General features: G+C 43.9%; 3 protein-coding genes across 5 annotated transcripts in view; 1 reads left to right on the top strand and 2 right to left on the bottom strand.

Moving 5' to 3' along the window:
* Window positions 1-598: 598 nt before the first annotated feature.
* Window positions 599-11,075, bottom strand: LOC109512434 (RNA-binding protein 4-like). 3 transcript variants are annotated; one of them, XR_002167520.1, is made up of 10 exons: window positions 10,983-11,075; window positions 9,793-9,972; window positions 9,430-9,614; window positions 8,980-9,153; window positions 8,756-8,865; window positions 7,541-7,819; window positions 7,207-7,460; window positions 6,473-6,850; window positions 2,641-4,181; window positions 599-1,215 (listed from the first exon to the last, which is right to left on the bottom strand). XR_002167520.1 is itself a non-coding variant. In XM_019864210.1 (9 exons), the coding sequence occupies exons 1-9, from the start codon at window positions 11,018-11,020 to the stop codon at window positions 4,178-4,180; spliced, it is 1,602 nt and encodes a 533-aa protein (XP_019719769.1). In that variant the 5' UTR covers window positions 11,021-11,075; the 3' UTR covers window positions 1,921-4,177. The 3 variants fall into 3 exon arrangements, 2 of the variants coding, with proteins under 2 accessions (XP_019719769.1, XP_019719768.1); XM_019864210.1 differs by lacking the exon at window positions 599-1,215 and having other exon boundaries at window positions 1,921-4,181; XM_019864209.1 differs by lacking the exons at window positions 599-1,215; window positions 2,641-4,181 and having other exon boundaries at window positions 6,133-6,850.
* Window positions 11,076-11,303: 228 nt separating this feature from the next.
* LOC109512437 (ras and Rab interactor 1-like) lies at window positions 11,304-15,414 on the top strand. Its single transcript, XM_019864214.1, has 7 exons — window positions 11,304-11,636; window positions 11,796-11,866; window positions 12,648-12,851; window positions 12,944-13,058; window positions 13,223-13,295; window positions 13,452-13,543; window positions 14,052-15,414. The coding sequence occupies exons 3-7, from the start codon at window positions 12,648-12,650 to the stop codon at window positions 15,116-15,118; spliced, it is 1,551 nt and encodes a 516-aa protein (XP_019719773.1). The 5' UTR covers window positions 11,304-11,636; window positions 11,796-11,866; the 3' UTR covers window positions 15,119-15,414.
* An 88-nt stretch (window positions 15,415-15,502) lies between these two features.
* Window positions 15,503-17,585, bottom strand: part of dpp3 (dipeptidyl-peptidase 3) — an 8,023-nt gene continuing 5,940 nt past the window's right edge. The window contains exons 15-19 of the mRNA XM_019864171.1: window positions 17,305-17,429; window positions 17,106-17,226; window positions 16,669-16,848; window positions 16,284-16,446; window positions 15,503-16,112 (exon numbers count right to left, since the gene is read on the bottom strand). Coding sequence (XP_019719730.1) covers window positions 15,973-16,112; window positions 16,284-16,446; window positions 16,669-16,848; window positions 17,106-17,226; window positions 17,305-17,429 — 729 coding nt within the window. The 3' untranslated portion in view covers window positions 15,503-15,972. The remainder of the gene's footprint in view (window positions 16,113-16,283; window positions 16,447-16,668; window positions 16,849-17,105; window positions 17,227-17,304; window positions 17,430-17,585) is intronic.

Here is a 17,585-nt window from a genome sequence, read left to right as displayed (position 1 = left end):
TATGCATAGGATGTCTAAAGGTCAGTGAGACATGTCGAATGATTATCGATTGGGGCACTCACCAAAACGCTGTCAGAAAAGTTCGAAGACTGGTGTTACAAGAATATGTCAAACCCGAATGAAAAATGTTCCTCTTCAAGGCGATTCCCCGAATTTGGATGTCGTTGCCCTTGACGCAAATGAACCACTGAGTCTGGATCCTCATAAATTTCTCGTCAATGTTGCGCCATGCGCCTGTGCTACGGCGTCTTTGTCTCTCCAATATTGAGACCACGGCACTGCATAAACAACATTGCTGAGTTTGTTCTTCAGGAGAGCCGGTTGATACCAAGGACAAAATCCTTGGAGTGGACCGTGTATTGTCTGAGAGCGTTAGTGGGTTTGAAATACATTTGGAGAAAATCCTTCTAACATATGTGACTCCTGTGACGCCAGTCCTGGAACTTTCCAGACACGCGTCGTCTGTTTCTTGTTTGATACGTGATGTCAGGACCGCGTTTGCCAACTGTCCAGAAACTACTGACAAAACAAAAAGCACTGAGCCACAACCAGGAATTGCAAAATTTGGTTGTAATCTCAACTCTTTTACAATTTTTATTTTGTTTTCTGCTCTGCGGCTGTGCAATATCATGCAAAAAAAAAAAAAAAGGCTTTGTCATACCCCTCATGTCCGCATCAGGAGTATGTATAGTAATGCTTTTTATATAAATGAATGCCAGACCGATCCAAAAAGGTCAAAGCCCCCCTCCCCCCCAAGAGTATATAATGATGTCCCTTCTGATACTGAGGAAGAAGAAATGTGATTTAACACAAGAAGAAAAACTAGACAAGGGTAATTACCGCAGTGTCGAAGCGTAGTGTGAACATTTATGTGCTGGACGTCTAAAGGTCAGTGAGATACGTCAAACGTCTGTTGATCAGGGCCCTCGCTGATAGATGAGTTCGGACAGCCCGTGATGAGATGCTTTAATGAGACGGCAAATGTGAACTGGGTCATGAGCGATCATCTTTATAGCACAAAAACCTTTTGACTGCACAAAAAACAAAACAAACAAACAAAAAAAACTCATTGCTGGGATGTACAGTACAGTCGAACGGGGCAATAATCGATCAGCGGTTGGTTTTCTACTCGTGTACTTGGAACGCACCTTGGTCGTAGGCACCGAGGTCTAAAACGTGTGTGAAACACAGCAGTTTGAAGTGGCTCCAGGAGCTCTGCAACAAAAACAACAACAAAAAAAACGTAAGAGTCAACATCCTTTGTTGGCGCAATTACGTTCCCAGTAGAGTCTGTAACAGAGACTCCGGCCTGAAATTTGGCCAAATCTTTATTTTCTCTCTATTTCAATACTGCGTTCCAGGGGCTTATATTTCTTTCTCAGTCGAGCACCAACTGATTGTTACTGTGTCCTCTGTATATAGGCGATGCTATTCATGTGTGTTTTTAGACGTGTTTGGATGACGTACTGTATGTGAGACCAATTTCTTGCCGTGTCTGTGTTTGAGTGGTGGTGTTTTTTTCAAGGTGTCATAGTCCAGGGAGCTGGTGGGATTTAGGGGTCGATGTTAAGCCACGTTTGTTTGTGTCCGGAGGAAAAGGGAACGGGGTGGGCGGGGGGCGTCTATGTTCAACTATCACAACTGGTCTATACACCAAGAGTGTCTTCATCGAGGAAGAGGGCAGGACAGGGTCTGTCCTCTTCGAAACGGGAACATTTTTTTTGCACCAAAGTCATCATCAAAAGCGCAGCTTCTACTAAGTCAACGGACGATCGGAACTCTTTAACGTTTGTGTTATTTTTTGTTTTGGAGGTGGAAGTTTTTTGGGTTGTTTTGCATGAATAAGTGTTGTCTTTTTATTGGCTCGTGTGCCCGGTGAAAGCATGACCATGGGTGTGAGCTTACACTTGCGTGTGTTTGAACCAGATTTTTTTTGGGGGGGGGACTTTCCATTCATCGACATTCATAAATCAACAGTTTTACAACATTAGGGGGTGTGTAACGGTTTGAAGGCCGCCTTCTATGTTGGAATGCAAACCGTGCTAAAAAAAAAAAAACACACAAAAAAACCCACAAAGAACTTCAAACTCAGTTACCGTCTTTGTAAAACTCCATGAATGTCAATTTACCCCCCCGCCCCCCCCCCCTTCCTCACCCCAATTGTAGCTAGCCGGACATTGCAATCTTTATTAAAGCCTTGCTATTTTCCAATGTTTGTGTGTTTGAACGCTCGCTCCTTTTTCATACCAATGCCAGCAGCAGCACGTGGTGGTTTTGCGGATGAAAGTCAAAGTACTGTAATACGTGTCTTGAGTCTGGTCCACATTGTGCGGTGTATCTTAACGTGTTTTTGCCCAGTCTCGTCCTGTCTGTTTGCCCATGAGCAGATATTAAAATGTTCCCTGTCTTTCTCGGCCCTGATTACGTCAAACCAGGGCAACGTGCACGAGAAGCCTCAACTGTTACTTTCAGTTTAAAGCATAGGTCATACGAGCGTACGGGGCCTTTGCACACAGGTCGATCACAGCAGGTCAGACAAGTGAACAGATCCTTTGCACACAGTTCAAAGACAGCAGGTCATGCAAGTATACAGATCTTAACGGGCCTCTATAAACTTTATTTTTGTAACACACAGATTACCTTGTCAGGTTACGCTCTTGTTCCTTTTCGCCGCCATTTCCTGAAAGACACAAGAGCTACATGTTTGTTAGTTGGAGCACAGTGCAAGTATTTGGAGTTTTAGTCCTTGGAAATCTCTCAAAAATGGGGAGTGAATGCAAAGATAGCGAGTATTTGACGCCACATAACCCCAAAAACAAAGATACAGTGGCAATTTTCTCACCAGAGGTTTTCCAGTGTGATAGATGGGACAACACACTTTATATCAAGTACCAGCAACTTTGATCTTCACACACGGAATAGACAAAATGATGGCACTTGAAAAATGGTTCATAAAATTGGCACAGCACTCACACGAGTCAAAGGACAAATGTAGCTAGTTTGAGCTCTAGAAAGGAGTTCTTTCAGGTTGAAACTTTTCATAAGTTCTCAGTTGGTAATTGTTCGTTTTTGCATAATGGAAGTCTACCAAAACCAGCATGAAAGCAAGAAATGTCATGCCACGCTGTACGCGCAGTATCATGCTGCTTTGTCTACTGAAGAACATTGATGTCTTAGAATTATTACCTCAGTATATATAACCATCTGTGTAGACTGCTTTGACTGTCACAATTGACATCTCCATCTGTTTGTGAGGGCATGAAACTCAATTTTACTCCTTTTTCATTTGCATAAAAAGTAATGGACATGGCAGGTTTGAAGCAAGAGGTGATGTATTTGGAAGGTAATGGAATAAAACGTCATCTAATGCTTTAGTTGTCACGTTTTTTTTTAAATGACTCCACGCGCACTAAAGAAAGCAGCATCGAGACAGTAAAGATAGACCGTTGGTTGGATGTTTTTTTTATTGATTTTTAAACATTTCAAAATAACATTCGACAAAATGTCATTTAAAACAAAATGAAAAATTTGTCATACAGGTTGAGAGTGGCATTGAAAACTGTCACGGTGGGAGATTGAAAAGGGAACGTGGGGATGAGTTGAGCTTTGACCCAGCAAACGATCCTGCGCCAGCTTCATGTCGGCCTCTGAATAGGAGCGCCTAGCGGTGTTATCGTCAAAGCAAGGCACTTGACCCTCAAGTGACCAGTGTAAGAAGGGCGAAAAAAAAAAAAAGAGACCATTCTAATGACGTGACCTACCCCTCAGCTCTGGATGTGCCTGCTTCGACGCCATCTTCAAAGATCACACATGTATGGTCTTCGGGGGCAGGAATGTATGAGAATGATTTTGGTGGATTTGGACAGGGGGTTTAAAAAACAAAACAAAATAAAACAAAACATCCAAAAGGGTGAAAACTCAAGTCAGGAGTTTCCTGAAAAGACCTTTGGACAATGGCGTGTGTGCGTCAGCATCTGCAAACTGTGATATTGGGGTTTTTTTTTTTTCGGGGCGGCCGGGGCAGGAGTGTGTGGTCTGAGTGTTTACCTTAGTGGGGGGGGCACCCCCCATCGTCCACAGCGGTTTTCGGGGGAGCCTAACGCTGCTGTTTTCCCCCATCCCGCGCTACAGCGGCGCACGTCCAAGGCAAGGGCTCAGAGTTTGGCTCCCTCCCACTCTAGCTGCAATAATCAGCAAGAGGAAGAAGGTGGCTGGAGCAGCAGCAACAACATGGCATGCAACTAACAAGTTTACATGGAGAAGCTGGAATAGTGTGGCGTGTGTGCGCATGAATGAGGCTATCGCTCAAGTAGTGAGCAATGACTGAAGCTGAAGATGTGCATTGTAATTACTGTACTCACATGTAAAAGGTCGAGAAGCCAAATATGAAAACACATCCAGGCGTTAGTGTGCTTTTCCAGGGGGCAAAAGCGACCAAAAAGCCATCGATTCTCGCATGGTTCTGCTCATATTTGAAAAGAAACCATTTAAAGGGTCCTCAGATTTCTTCACCACCGTTCTACAACTAAAGATCGCATCCAAGCACAACTGTTCCAATTTCAAACTTTGGGAAACCCTGCACTAGCTTAATCAGTGTACCATCAATTTCCAGCTACAACCCATAACCTGCTTCTATACAAACTTGTTCAACTCAACATCTTTCCCCCTACAATCTCCAATTATTAGTTCTGAACTGTCAATATTGCAGTGAAACCGAATATTGGCTGACAATATGTTCAATTTATAAAAAGAAGACTAGAAGTATTTACATAAGTCTCAAATAAAAAAAAAATGTCAGGTACGAAATGCAGCCGAGTCGTCACACTTGGAAGAGTGATTTTAGATTGTTGGAACCCAAGTGAGCTTACTGGCTTTAAGAATTGTCGGGAAAAAAAACATATGTACTGCCTGAGAAAATATCCAATATGTGGTGACTGAGAATAAACAAAGAATTTTGATGGGACTGATGATGCTGGGACTATGCAACAAAAAGGAGAATGGAAAGAAATGTTTGCCTGAGTAGCCTGAGCATGAGAGATCTCAAACTGACTTAGCCACATCAACATTTTGGTTAACGTCACAATGCTGGAGTGACTCCCAAAAACAACTAACCATAATAATATCCTCCTCCTAGAACATCACCAAATCACAGCAGCAAAGTGTAATTAAAATGATGACATTTTTAGTAAATGCTGCTGTGATGATGCCAATTATACGCTCTGAACAGAAGAGCAATTTGGGGACTCACTTGGGTGGGCAAAAACTAAAACTGGGGGTTCAGTATGTCCTTTCAAAATGTATACATTTAGCCAACATACTCACAAACTGGCTGGTTTTCTGTCAACATGGGTTCAAGCATGTAAAGCAGGGGTCCCCAACCCACACGTCAAGCCACGCTTCTCCGTAACGCGACCAATTAGGCTAAAAACAAACACCGGAGCTCGCAAAATGAGTAAAAAAACTGCTGGAGATCGCAAATGACGGCGGCCTTAAAAGTACGTTCGAGACAACTGGATTAAAGTTATGTCTGAATACTCTGAGATCGCCACAATAGCACTTTTGCTATTTCCGACATCCTACCTGTGTGAGGCGGGGGGGGATTATGCAGCAACGGCGACGAAAACAAAATTACGAAGTAGACTGGACATAAACCACACACTTGCGGTGTCATTGTCTCTCCTATTACCCCGAGATGGGACCGTCTGATTGCAGAAAATCAAGCTCGGGGCTGTGGTGACTCGTCATTTTCATGCACTTTGAATTTGCGTTGTATCATATTTTGAAGGCATTAAACATTACCATAGCGATCAGTGTTGCGGCCAGATTAGACGCTCCTCGTGTTTATTATTATCTCAAGAAAACACCACAGTGTTCATGCAGCTCTTACCATATTATTTTGTAGTATTTATCCGCAACACCTTAAATGCCGGTCCGTGATAATCTTGTCTGACATAAACCGGTCCGTGGGGCAAAAAAGGTTGGGGACCCCTGATGTAAAGAGTCCGCGCCTCACATGTCCACCCCCGAGATTACATAACAGCCAAGACAAAACCCTGATCCAAGCAAACACACTGACTTTCATCCGCATCAAACCAACTGTGCCTCATCAACGATTGTATTTTTTTTTTTAATTTGGATAAATTCATTGTCCCGTGGAATTGATTCCAGCTAGATGGAGACGCACTTAGCCAAAATGCTTCATTCAAATTAGATCCTTGCTGCCTCCCTGCCTGCTCTCTTCAACTGCCCCTTAGCCAAGTACTCATGTACGTAGGTACGTACACACACACACACACACACACACACACACACACATCTACCGTGTGAAGGTCGTGTGTGTGTGTGTGTGTGTGTGTGTGTGTTGGGGTGAATGTGGGGGAGCTGGTTTTATCGGTAAGGGGGTTCTGGCGTGTTGTAAGGGTAATCATTGCGCTGGGGCATGGGGTGCCCGTGTGCAGGTGTCTGCTCATACGGTGTGGATGCGGAGTAGCTTCCCGCCGGCGCGTAAGCTCCGGATGTATCATACGCTCCCAGCGCCCCGTAGCCTCCCGATGCATCGTAGGCGGCCGAGGCATCGTAGTTGCCGGAGTAGCTCTGCGATGACGCATTGTAACTGGCAGGGGGGTCGTAGGTGCCCGGGGGTCCGTAGTCTTGGGTGGCTGAGTAAGCTGGCGGGGCCGTGTACGTCCCAGGGGGCGGCGGGACTGAGCTGGAGGAATCTGTGGTGGACGGTGGAGGAGGGGGCGGAGGAGGGTTGGTGTAGGCATATTGGAGGTATTGATACTGCTGCTGGTACTGCTGCTGGTACTGTTGGTATTGATGCATCTGCTGGTAATATTCTGTGTAGGACCTGTTCAAAAAGGACGCATCAGTCTGAAGCAAGAAAACTAGCTAAATTTAATACTGGCTGTAAAAGCTGTAATTTTTTTCCCTTTTTTTTTTTTTTGTTCTATCCAAAAAGAGACACAAAGCAGTAAATACAGCTCAGGAAATGTTCCACCTTCTAAGGTAGTATCCAAGCCTGGGTTGATTAGCTCCACATTCCAAGTGGAATGAATATAAATGATCCAAAAGTGCATATAAAAAAAGTGCCATGTTGTTGCGTGAGAGCGCATGTGAGTAATAGGCGGACAGATGTTTAGTCCTGTAGGTTTGATCTAACAATTTTATGGGAATCAACACACGAATGGTTCATTGGTTGTTCACCTAGCAACAGGATCGGTCCCTTCAGCAGCTGTGGGGTCTTCAACTACCCCGGGTGGTGTTGGCAGAAGAGCTCGGCGTTTAGTGCGATTCTGAGTGAAGGAACCGGGAGATGGGTCCGGAAGCAAGGGCATCCGGTTCCCTCTGATCGGACTGCGGTCTCGCTCCGTTTCTGATGTTCCCGAGGTTGTCGTCGTGTTTGTTGTTGTATTTGTTGCTGCGGTTGTTTTTCTCCCTGCCTGCTGCTCGGCCAGAACCTGACCCAAAGAAAAAGAAAAGTCACATACTAAAAACATCAAAATTGATGTGCTGTTCTGTAGTTGCTAAATCTAAAGACCTTTTGTCCCTCCTGGAAGAACTTAGCTCTTGCAGCCTCGAAAAGCGTTGTTGGATCTGGTGTACTGTGAGCCTCGTACTCCTCAGCGGCAGTAGGCGCAACGGTGTGATTGGCTATGTCCTGGTACACCTGGTCGGCGACGGATCCGTAAACTTGGCTCGCGAGAGCGCCGTATATGACGCCATCGGCGCCTTTTGAACTTGTAATGCCTTTCAGGGCGGCATAGGTAGGGTCAAAGGAGGTGGTGTTGTAGAACGAGTTATGGACGCTTTGTTGAACCTGGAAAACCAGACGGGGAAAATGTAAAATCACTTGTACTTTCCCTCACATAGGGTACAATTATTCAGTTCTCTTGTTTTCTTAACTGTTAATTAGATTAAATTGGCTCCATGGAAAGTGAAAATACCAAGTGTTTTAAGAAGCACTACTCTTGCTATTGAGAAAACTTGGAAGATGAATGCAGTGTTAGCCTAGCCAACCGCATCTGTACTGTGAGAGCTGCTCTCCAAGAGAGTGTGAGAGAGCACGCAAGGAGAGCTAAAGCACACATTAGGCCACGCCATTTTAAGGCACAACACACCAATGTACAAGGACTTGAGTGTGCATACAAGCAGATTCTATTTTATGCTCCTCTTATTTGACAGGGTAGTACTATTGTCTTTATTAAAAACATATGACAAAAAATTAAATGCAAATATTTGACACAATAGCCAGTGTTTTACAAGACAGATTTTGCTCCACAAACTGGTGAACATTCCGTTGAAATTTTTTTGATTTTCCATCAAGCCAGACCACACAAACAGATGGGGTCATTTTTGACAAAATGAAATTATCTTAGCATTCATCAAAAGGCACTAAATTCAAGATAGCTATATTAAAGCTTTCAAAAGATTTTTGTCATGTGTTGTTTGCCGATCCTGCTCAGGGTTCCAAGACCGTAGCAGCAGCAGAAGCAGCGGAACAGGGGTACTCAGTCTACTACTTGAGGGATGGAGTCAGGGATACCAGTTGCACTTCAGGGCTAACATCCTGTTTCCCTACACTGCAGCAATGAGTGGACTCTCTGGTTGTGGTTTTCTCCGTGGCTCTACCTTCTTTAAGGAGCCACAAAGCACATTACACTCACTCAGATGGTAACAGCAAAATTAACATTTAAAATGCTAATAGTGAGTGTTTGAAATTGTATCATTTCTCAATAAATCATTTAATCCCTACTTGTATTGGAAGTCCAGCTGCAGCTGCTGCAGCCGCCGCCAGCACAGCAGCATGACTCTGGTGATGCTCCATGGAGCCAGCTGGCCGAGGAAGCAGACCCTCTCTACCCCCTGCAAGGAAAAAAAAAAGCGGGAAGCATGATGACGTCAAAGGTTTCAGTTGTTTTTATTTCCAGCACTGTTTCAAAACCTACAAAAAAAAAAAAAAAAAAAAGAATAACACACCGACTGAATTCCCAGACGTCATAAGCTGGTTGACCAAAGGTTGAGCTTTGGAGAGCTCTACAGCCAGCTGCCGGCCCTTAAAAATGGTCCCGTTGAGCGCGTCGATTGCTGCCATGGCCTCCTCTTTCCTTTCCATGTGCACAAATGCATAGCCCACATTTGAACATAATCGGGCTGTAGGAGACAAAGCAAAGAATGCTGTTTGTGATCAGAAGAAAACAAATCAAGCATTACACTGCAGGTCCAACTGCCCAATTCCAATTCAAGCATATTCCTGCTTTTTAAAAAACATATGATTTCCTTCTTTTCCTTCAATTGCAATTGTGTCACTTGAACCATGCAGGTTTAAACCCAGCCTAATATTTCCTTAAACATAAAAAGGTATATACTAATGGATACTCAACGTATTTACACAAGTATTCTTTGCATTTGGGTGAGTGTGGATGTCACCTTTGACTTTGTCACAATCTAAAACTCTTCCAAAGGTCGAGAAGAGGCCGTGCAGGTCATCGGCAGAGCATGTCGCACTCAGATTCCCCACAAACACTTTGGTGGAGTTGGGGGGACGTGCGCGCGACTCCTCCACCACAAGGGGTCTGCCTCGGTACTCCTTGCCATCAAGATGCCGGATGGCCCTGTGGGGAAAAGGAAAAATTTGAAAAATGCATTCTACCACATTGCGAAGTAAATGTACATGAAAGGTGAATGATTCTGTGTGTGGCCTGCGATTGACTGGCGACCAACTGACCCGTAACCCTCATAAATGTCCTTGAAGTTTACAATGTTTGAGGGAAAACTTCACTGTGATAATACCTGTCAGCAGCTCCTTCTCCCTTCAGGGTAACAAAGGCATACTGTCTGAGCAAGGAGCAGGTGTTGATCTCCCCGTAGGGCGCAAAGAGCTTGTTGATCTCGTCTTGGGTCGCATCTAGAGGAAGGTTTCCCACAAACAACTTGACGTTGTCGCCACTCATCTCTGGAACAACCAGGCATCTGCAAGCACCATTGTGGAAATCGTGGATTAATAAATTAGATGAATAAAAAATGACAATGACAAAACTCAACTGTGACCCCATTCAGGGAATTTAAAGAGTTACATAATGACAAAATTATTAGATGTATTGTGCGACAAGGTATACAAACGTATACTGTACATGCTTCAAGTAAATATATTCATAAATGTATCTTTTGCTTTCTGAACTTCTGAGGAATAAAAGCATGAAACCATCACAAATCAAGGCAATATTACAAACAAACAAACGGCACTTGAGGACAATTTAAATGAATAATTATTTAGGTAGTCCCCCCCCCCCAATATATAATCCCAAATGAACAATGTCAGTGATCAAGATGTGCATAAATTCCTGTGCTTTACGAAAATATTAAATATACTTTATAAGAGTACGCTACCACAGTTCACGTTGGTCATGATGGCGAGAGTTTTGTTTATTTTTTTTTACCTGGTACTTGGCATAAAAAAAGTTTGAGAAGCACTTCATGAGACTACAGGTAATGACTGCCGATTTAATTCGGCGACTACGCCTATGCATCTCTGCGACGGAGGATTATTTTAAAAAGTTGAATCGGAGCGAGTTGACTTGGGCTAATAGGTACATTAGCTAAACAAATAAACCTGTTAGCTTCACGTCATAGACCTAAACGTGGGCCAAATATACCGTTTAATGTGTGCGGACAAGGACAATCTTTACTTGTATTAAACTGGGGAACTATATAATAAAAGCAATAGCGTGAAGGAAGTAAGGCCGGCGACGCGACGGCTGGAAACGACATCTTGTAGAAGCTGGCTAACGTTAGCTAAAGTAGCTTAGATCTGCCAGCGATATCACAACACGAACCTCTTTCATGCGTTTTCACCTAATTTGAAGCACAGAAGTAAAATACAACTCGGGTTTACGCGAGTAAGCTCCACGGTGCCACTTTCACATGAACAAAGCGGGAATAGCAACGATTTTCGTTTAGCATTTAGCTGACGGAGTCCTTACCCAACGCGGTCCCCGAAGCTGTATTTCAAATTGCACATCCGGCTCGGTTTTTTTAGGGCAACAGGGGGCGCACTTTCGGCACAAAACTGAACCGTCGTTACGTATTTCTCAATACAAAGAAGGCGTTTAAAAAATAAACACAAATAAAATAGATCATATTAATAAGGTATCTTTAGTTTAATTTCCCGTGCGTACCCTTGACAAAACATTTTTTAAAGCAACGCTAAATTCTGAGCTACGTAACTCAGAAACGGAATGCTGTGACGTCATAGCCAAAGTACGACATGTTTTTAAGAAGCATTCCTTGAAATATCGTTTAAATCGTACTTAGTGCGATCGCTGTGCACTTCATTATCACAATTAGCTATTTAATGCTAAATATGTTAATCCAGTTCACAAATATTTCCAGGTGATATCAGGTGAGAGGGGAGGAGCCCCCGAAGTAGAAGAAGGAAATGAAATGAAGAGGAAAAGGAAGACAAGAGTAGAGGAGGGAAAAGGAGAGAAAAGAAGACACCTCTGGACGTGGAGCGCATGTTATGACAGGCCTCAGTGTTACTTTCCATAGAAGTTTATATTAATAATTTATATTAATAATAATAGAAGCATGTTGTGTTATCCAAAGAAACTCAAAAGTGTGAAAGGGGCAACCAGGTAAAAGCATTCCTGTTGTAAGTTTGAGTAGCTTTCCTTAGATGATGATGTTGAAATATGAACCGTATACATGTTTCACTCATGTTACATAATGCATTGTACTGTAATGCTGTTGTCAATTCTGTGTGTACATTGTATTTTCCGCATTTATTTCCACAGCTCCCCATAAGCTGCGTCTGCCCGTGAACCAAGTCTGAACTTGCTGACACAGTCCAGGATTTATCACGCAGGTGTGTGCAGTGCTTCCTGTTTTAAAAGCTTGGGTTGCAGCTTGTTGAGTTTGTATGAACCACACCTGCTGCAATGGATTGAATTTATTAAAATATTTGAACAGTTGGAGATACTTAAACTACTCCAGTTTAAGTATTTCGAGTGAGGGCAGGATGGAGTGGGAGATCGACAGGCCGATTGGTGCAGCGTCTGCTGTGATGCGGACTTTGTATCAGTCTGTCGTGGTCAAAAAGGAGCTTAGCCAAAAGGTGAAGCGTACAATGTATCGAGAGATCAACATTCTCACCCTCACCTATGATCACGAGCTGTGGGTCGTGACCGAAAGAACGAGATCCCGGATACAAGCGGCCCAAATGAGTTTCCGCCGCAGGGTGTCCGGGCTCTCTCTTAGAGGTAAGGTGAGAAGCTCGGTCATCCCAGAGCAGCTCAGAGCCAAGTAGCTTCTCTTTCACGTTGAGAGGAGTCAGATGAGGTGGCTCAGGCATCTGAGTAAGATGCCTCCTGGACACCTCCCCGGTGAAGTGTTCCGGGCATGTCCCACTGGCAGGAGGCCCCAGGGGTGACCCAGGACGCGCTGGAGAGATTATGTCTTCCGGCTGGCCTGGCAACGCCTTGGTATCCCTCGGGAAGAGCTGGAAGAAGTGGCTGGGGAGAGGGAAGTCTGAGCTTCCCTGCTAAAACTGTTGCCCCCGTGACCTGACCCCGGATAAGTGGTAGAAAATGGATGGATGAATTTCACTTGAAAGTGCAATACATGTTTGTGATTTCTTGATTTTATAGATGGCACAGCAAGATGAGCCTCTGTATGATTTTCCGGAGCCCAACCAGGGGTCAGAGCGCAAGTTCATGGGCCACCAGCGTGGAGGTGGGTCTCTGAAGAACATCAGCGTCCTGGACCGGCTCTTGTTAACGGTGCCCGTCTGGATGCAGTTGTCAATCAACCCTGCCACCGCCCTGCACATTCTGCAGAGGGAGCCTCCAGGGGTCAGACACGCAAAACAAAAAAAAAACCACTCCCTTGTTTGGCTTTTTTAGCCTTTCTGAACTTGCCAATCCAGTCATGTGTTGCCTTGCAGGCATTCCTGGTGCGAAGGTCTCGCACGTCCCAGAGAAATGTGTTGTGTGTGCGGCTGGTGGATGACAGTGTGCCGTCCTTTGTGCAACAGTTTGGCATCAGGGAGGAACATTCAAGTGAGTCTTGATAATTAAGCATTCAGTCATTTGACACAAAACACCCCATGGTACCAGTTGACTTTCAAGTTCCAATAAACATTTTTTAAAATATTGCAAATGATCAGCAGAATCAGTAAACTGCAGTACAGTATTTGTCACAACACTTCACTTGTCAATCTCAGCACTGTCTCTGGAGACGTCAGCCATCAGTTTTCCAGACCTTCCAAGACTCGTTTCATTCTATTGTGTCAGCAGGTAAAAATCTTTTTCCACTAATTCTGCCATGCAATGCGCCCTGTTGTTATATGGTCAGAATAATGTACTGTGTATGTACAAAAAAAAAATATATATATATATATATATATATATATATATTTATTTTTTTTTTAACTCATGATACTTTTGTACCAGAGATGTATTACCCTTTCCCCTGGAGCTTCCAGAGGCCATCGCAAAAGCAACCTCCCACAAAGAGCTGGAGTCCATCTCTCACATGGGAATAGGTTGGTTTCTCCCAAAATCTGATAAATATGCTTGTGAATTACATATTTAGTTTTTTTTTGTTTTTTTGGGGGTTTTTTTTGGGAGCCCTCTGTGGATCAGTTTATTTTTGTTTCTTTGAAACCATTGCCTTTTTGAGGGCTTCAGTGTGCCCCAAAATAAATAAAATCACATTTTAGGGGGTCTCCAACACAACTCCAAAAGACCCATTCCGTAGCATGCCCTGTAAAGTTATCAAAAAAGCCTACCATTTCAATGATTAGCATGATATTGGGTGGACATATTTATCATAACAGTATGCTTGGAAATCTCAAGGATCCATGCCCCATTACAAAAAGGAAACCACCCATTTTGTTTTGAAGTTGTCATTTTTGTAGCAAAGTTTTTTTTTTTTTTTTTTTATCCTTCTCATCTCCAGTTTTATGGATCAACATTAATGTGAGTTGACATGATTTCAGTTATGACATTCTGTAATTACTGTTCACAAACACCCATCGATTTCTTCACTAGAATTCTGGAGTTCACACCTCAATGTCCGGGGGCCACGGGAGCCTCCGAAGACCCAGACGAACAAGGACAAGACGCCAAACTCTTTAGTCTCACCCCAACAGGATACGATCCCACAACCACCCTCCTCAGCTCCGCCTGATTCCGCTACACAACCTGACTCGGTCAACCAGATGACTATTGACGATTGTCCCCAAAAATCGTGCCCAAACTCTGTCCTGTTCCGTGAATTTTGTCCCATCGAGACACGCAGCCCCAGGGAGCTGGACTGCGGCTCGGGCCTGGGCGCCCTCTGCTTTATCAACCCTCTTTTCCTGCAATCCGACAGCATCCCGTCCAAGCGGCGCCTGATGAAACGAAGCTTCAAGGTGCGGGTGTCCACAGAGACATCATCCCTTATGTTGCCTCCGCTCGCTCCACCGCCCCCGCCCCCTCTTATGCCCAAAACTAGAGGAAAACGCAAAGTCCAAAACCTGACTTCACCTGCATCCCAGGACTGTCATTCATCACAAGCCGTTCACCCCTCATCTGCAGAGGAAATAATGGAAGTCAGACTCCCCACTTTGGTGGAGCATCCTCCTGTCAACACCGACTACATGCAACCATCCCCAGCCATTACATCCTCAGTCTCCCCCTCACTCTGTTCGTATCCCGCTGAATCAGTTCCGCCACTTCCTCCCAAAATGTCTCACACGCCTCGCGACCCTCCTGCCGCTTCTCAACCCAACCCCTCGCATTATCAGTTCCCATCTCTTTCGCCCAGGGCTCCTCTGTCCCTCTCTGGTTCCCCCTATCAGTCTCCATCTGCTTCCCCCAATGTGCCCTTCTCTCTGTCGCCCTTCTTCTCACCTTCCTTGGCTCAGCTGGTAGAAGCCGGGCAAACGCCGGAGTCTCGAGCCAGGGTGGAAGAGGGACGACATGAGGATAACCGAGTGGAGGAATTACACAAAGAAATGGTATCGGCCTCTCTGGCTGACACAGATAGCTGCAGTTCCTTCAGTAGTCTTGAGGGAGAGGTAGAGATGCCACAACAAGGCAACGATCATGTCCAGCAAACAGCATCTGAGTAAATTGGTTATTTGCAACACAAATTATAAATGGTGACAGTATTCAACATTCCACCTTTTGTATTACAAAATATTAAACTAAAATACTGAATGACCTGAAAATACATTCACAACAATATTCTGGAAACTGTTTCTATTAAAAGAATTGGTGTCGATTTTTTTTTGTATTCATTCAAGTGTTTGATTTAAGGATGATCCACATTTTTGCAGTATGGCGGACTAGTGTCTGCCTCACGGTTGTGAGGTCCTGAATTTGAATACAGAATGTAAATAATAAAAAATATCGCCATACAATTTTACTGTGTACAGTCTATCATGAGTTGTTTTGAAAATATTAAATACAATGTTCTGTGAATGTTAAATGGGACAATCAATGCAACAATTGTCGAATGGTTTAAAAAAAAAAAAGTTTTATCAAACACTTTATTTATGCATGTCATATTTTCTGTCTCAGAAGCTTAGTACTGTAAATCGTGTCACATGATAAGGACAAAATATGCATTTCATTCTTTTAACATCTGTCCGAAATTAGGAAGCTATGGCAGTGTTTTCATAGTCTTAGCATGTAAATTAAAGAGAGACCAATGCGTGTTCTTCATCTATTTCATGTTTTGCCGTATGACAGCAAATAAATACAGTATTTGTCAGCAATTTGAAATACAGGTTTCGTGTATAATGCAAATTCATTTGAAATTCAGGTTTTGTGTATAATGCCATCTCTGGACCAATGCTGAGGATCTGGCTACAGTAGATATGTTCTTGTTTTGTGACTCTACGACTTGGTGAATGGTTAAATCAGTCATGAAGACTATCAAAGAAGCCTCAAAACAAACTGAGGAGGAAACCCATCCTCGCCATCAACACCAACAGGAAGAATCCATTCTGCTCATCTCCAAGAGGTCGGCCTCGAGTTTGTCGTTGTCTTCGAAGCGCTCAACAAAGGACTGAATCAAGCCTGATGCGTTGCTTTCGTACTCGACCAGCTCAACACTCTCCTCTGGAAAAGCACAAAGTAAGAAAATCAAGTCGGTGAGTGATTTTTAATTTTTTTTGTAAAACAGAAAAAAAATCACAACTCTTTCAACTCAGCAGCTGAGGTTTACGGTTTTCACACAAAATCCAAGTGTGATGCTTATATATGGTCCTCTGCTGCGGGGTGAGAATATACCATTGATTCTGGTGTTGGCTTGGACAAATATCTTGCGATCTTCCTTCCGCAGCAACACCGTCTCACGAAGGCGCATGAAGTTGTGGTCGCCGTTCTCGCTCACGGTGGAGTAGCCCTCATAGAAGGCCCGGCCTTTGTCCACATCCGCTGTTGACTTGAAGACCTGCAAGATGGAGGATGCAGGTTAAATAAGGTGTGGTGGGTGTGACTTGGAAAGGGCATGTGCAGAACAGTTTACAAGAACCAGACTTCAAATAAATAAAAAAACCATTTTGTCTACAGACGTCTCTGCAAATATCCATTCTTAAATCACACTACTCAATACAAGTGAGGATGGACTTTGCTTAATGCTTAAATTCTCCAGTCATAGGCTGTGAAAAAATACCTGCAGTTTACAAAGGAACTTGTGGATGGCGTCCTTGCCGACAGTGTTTATCTTGCTTCTGTCTAGTGTGATGAGAGCGTCGGGCTTGCCGTCGGCTCCCGTGACCTCCTTCAGGCCCACCAGACCCTCGCCGGCTTCCAGCAACACACGCAGGATCACAAAACGTGCCTGCATGTGAGCCTGAAACAAGACAGCCATGTTTCAAGTGAATATACACAACACAGATAATCAGTCTTGATTGACAGAAACTTTTCTACTATACTGTAATTTGAGATTCACCTACAACCTTCAATATATGTTCAGTATTATGACTGCAATTTGCAGCAGTCTACAACTACACAGCAGTGAAAGCAGTTTCCACCAATGCAGCTGAATAGGGACACCAAAAGCTCTCAAACGACAGTCAGTTTATAGGACAAGCTGTATGGACTGTTCACCTGTCTCCAGTTTTTGCTCTCGGGCGTGTAAAACTCCAGGCCCAGCAGTCCACCTCGCACCATGCTTAACCAGTTTACATAGACCACATCCTCAGCGTCCTGGCCCTCATGACCGAAAATACTGCGGCAAAAAAATAGCAGTGGCTAATATTAAATGGCTTCTTTTGACTTAAAGAACGTCGACAATCACAACACCCACCTAAGTACATCCTTGTTGAGTGACAGGTAAAGTCCCACACACTCGGCCCTGCATTCTTCATAAGAGGAGGCGAGGGTGGAGAATTTACTGTCCCAAGTCTCACTGTCCTGGTACCAACTGGAAACCTAGAAATACGTACACACGCGCCATGAGGAACTGAAGTGCTGAACCTAAACTAAAGAGTTAATTTGTGCACAAATTGTAAAATGCATGTCACATAAAGGCTGCATTTACATAGCAGGTCCAAGGGCCCAATTTTGAGTTAATCGTTTTTTTTTGGG

Source organism: Hippocampus comes, unplaced genomic scaffold (genome assembly GCF_001891065.2).
Source record: "Hippocampus comes isolate QL1 unplaced genomic scaffold, H_comes_QL1_v1.1 scaffold57, whole genome shotgun sequence".
Taxonomy (NCBI): domain Eukaryota; kingdom Metazoa; phylum Chordata; class Actinopteri; order Syngnathiformes; family Syngnathidae; genus Hippocampus; species Hippocampus comes.
This window is presented reverse-complemented; position numbering and strand designations above follow the sequence as displayed.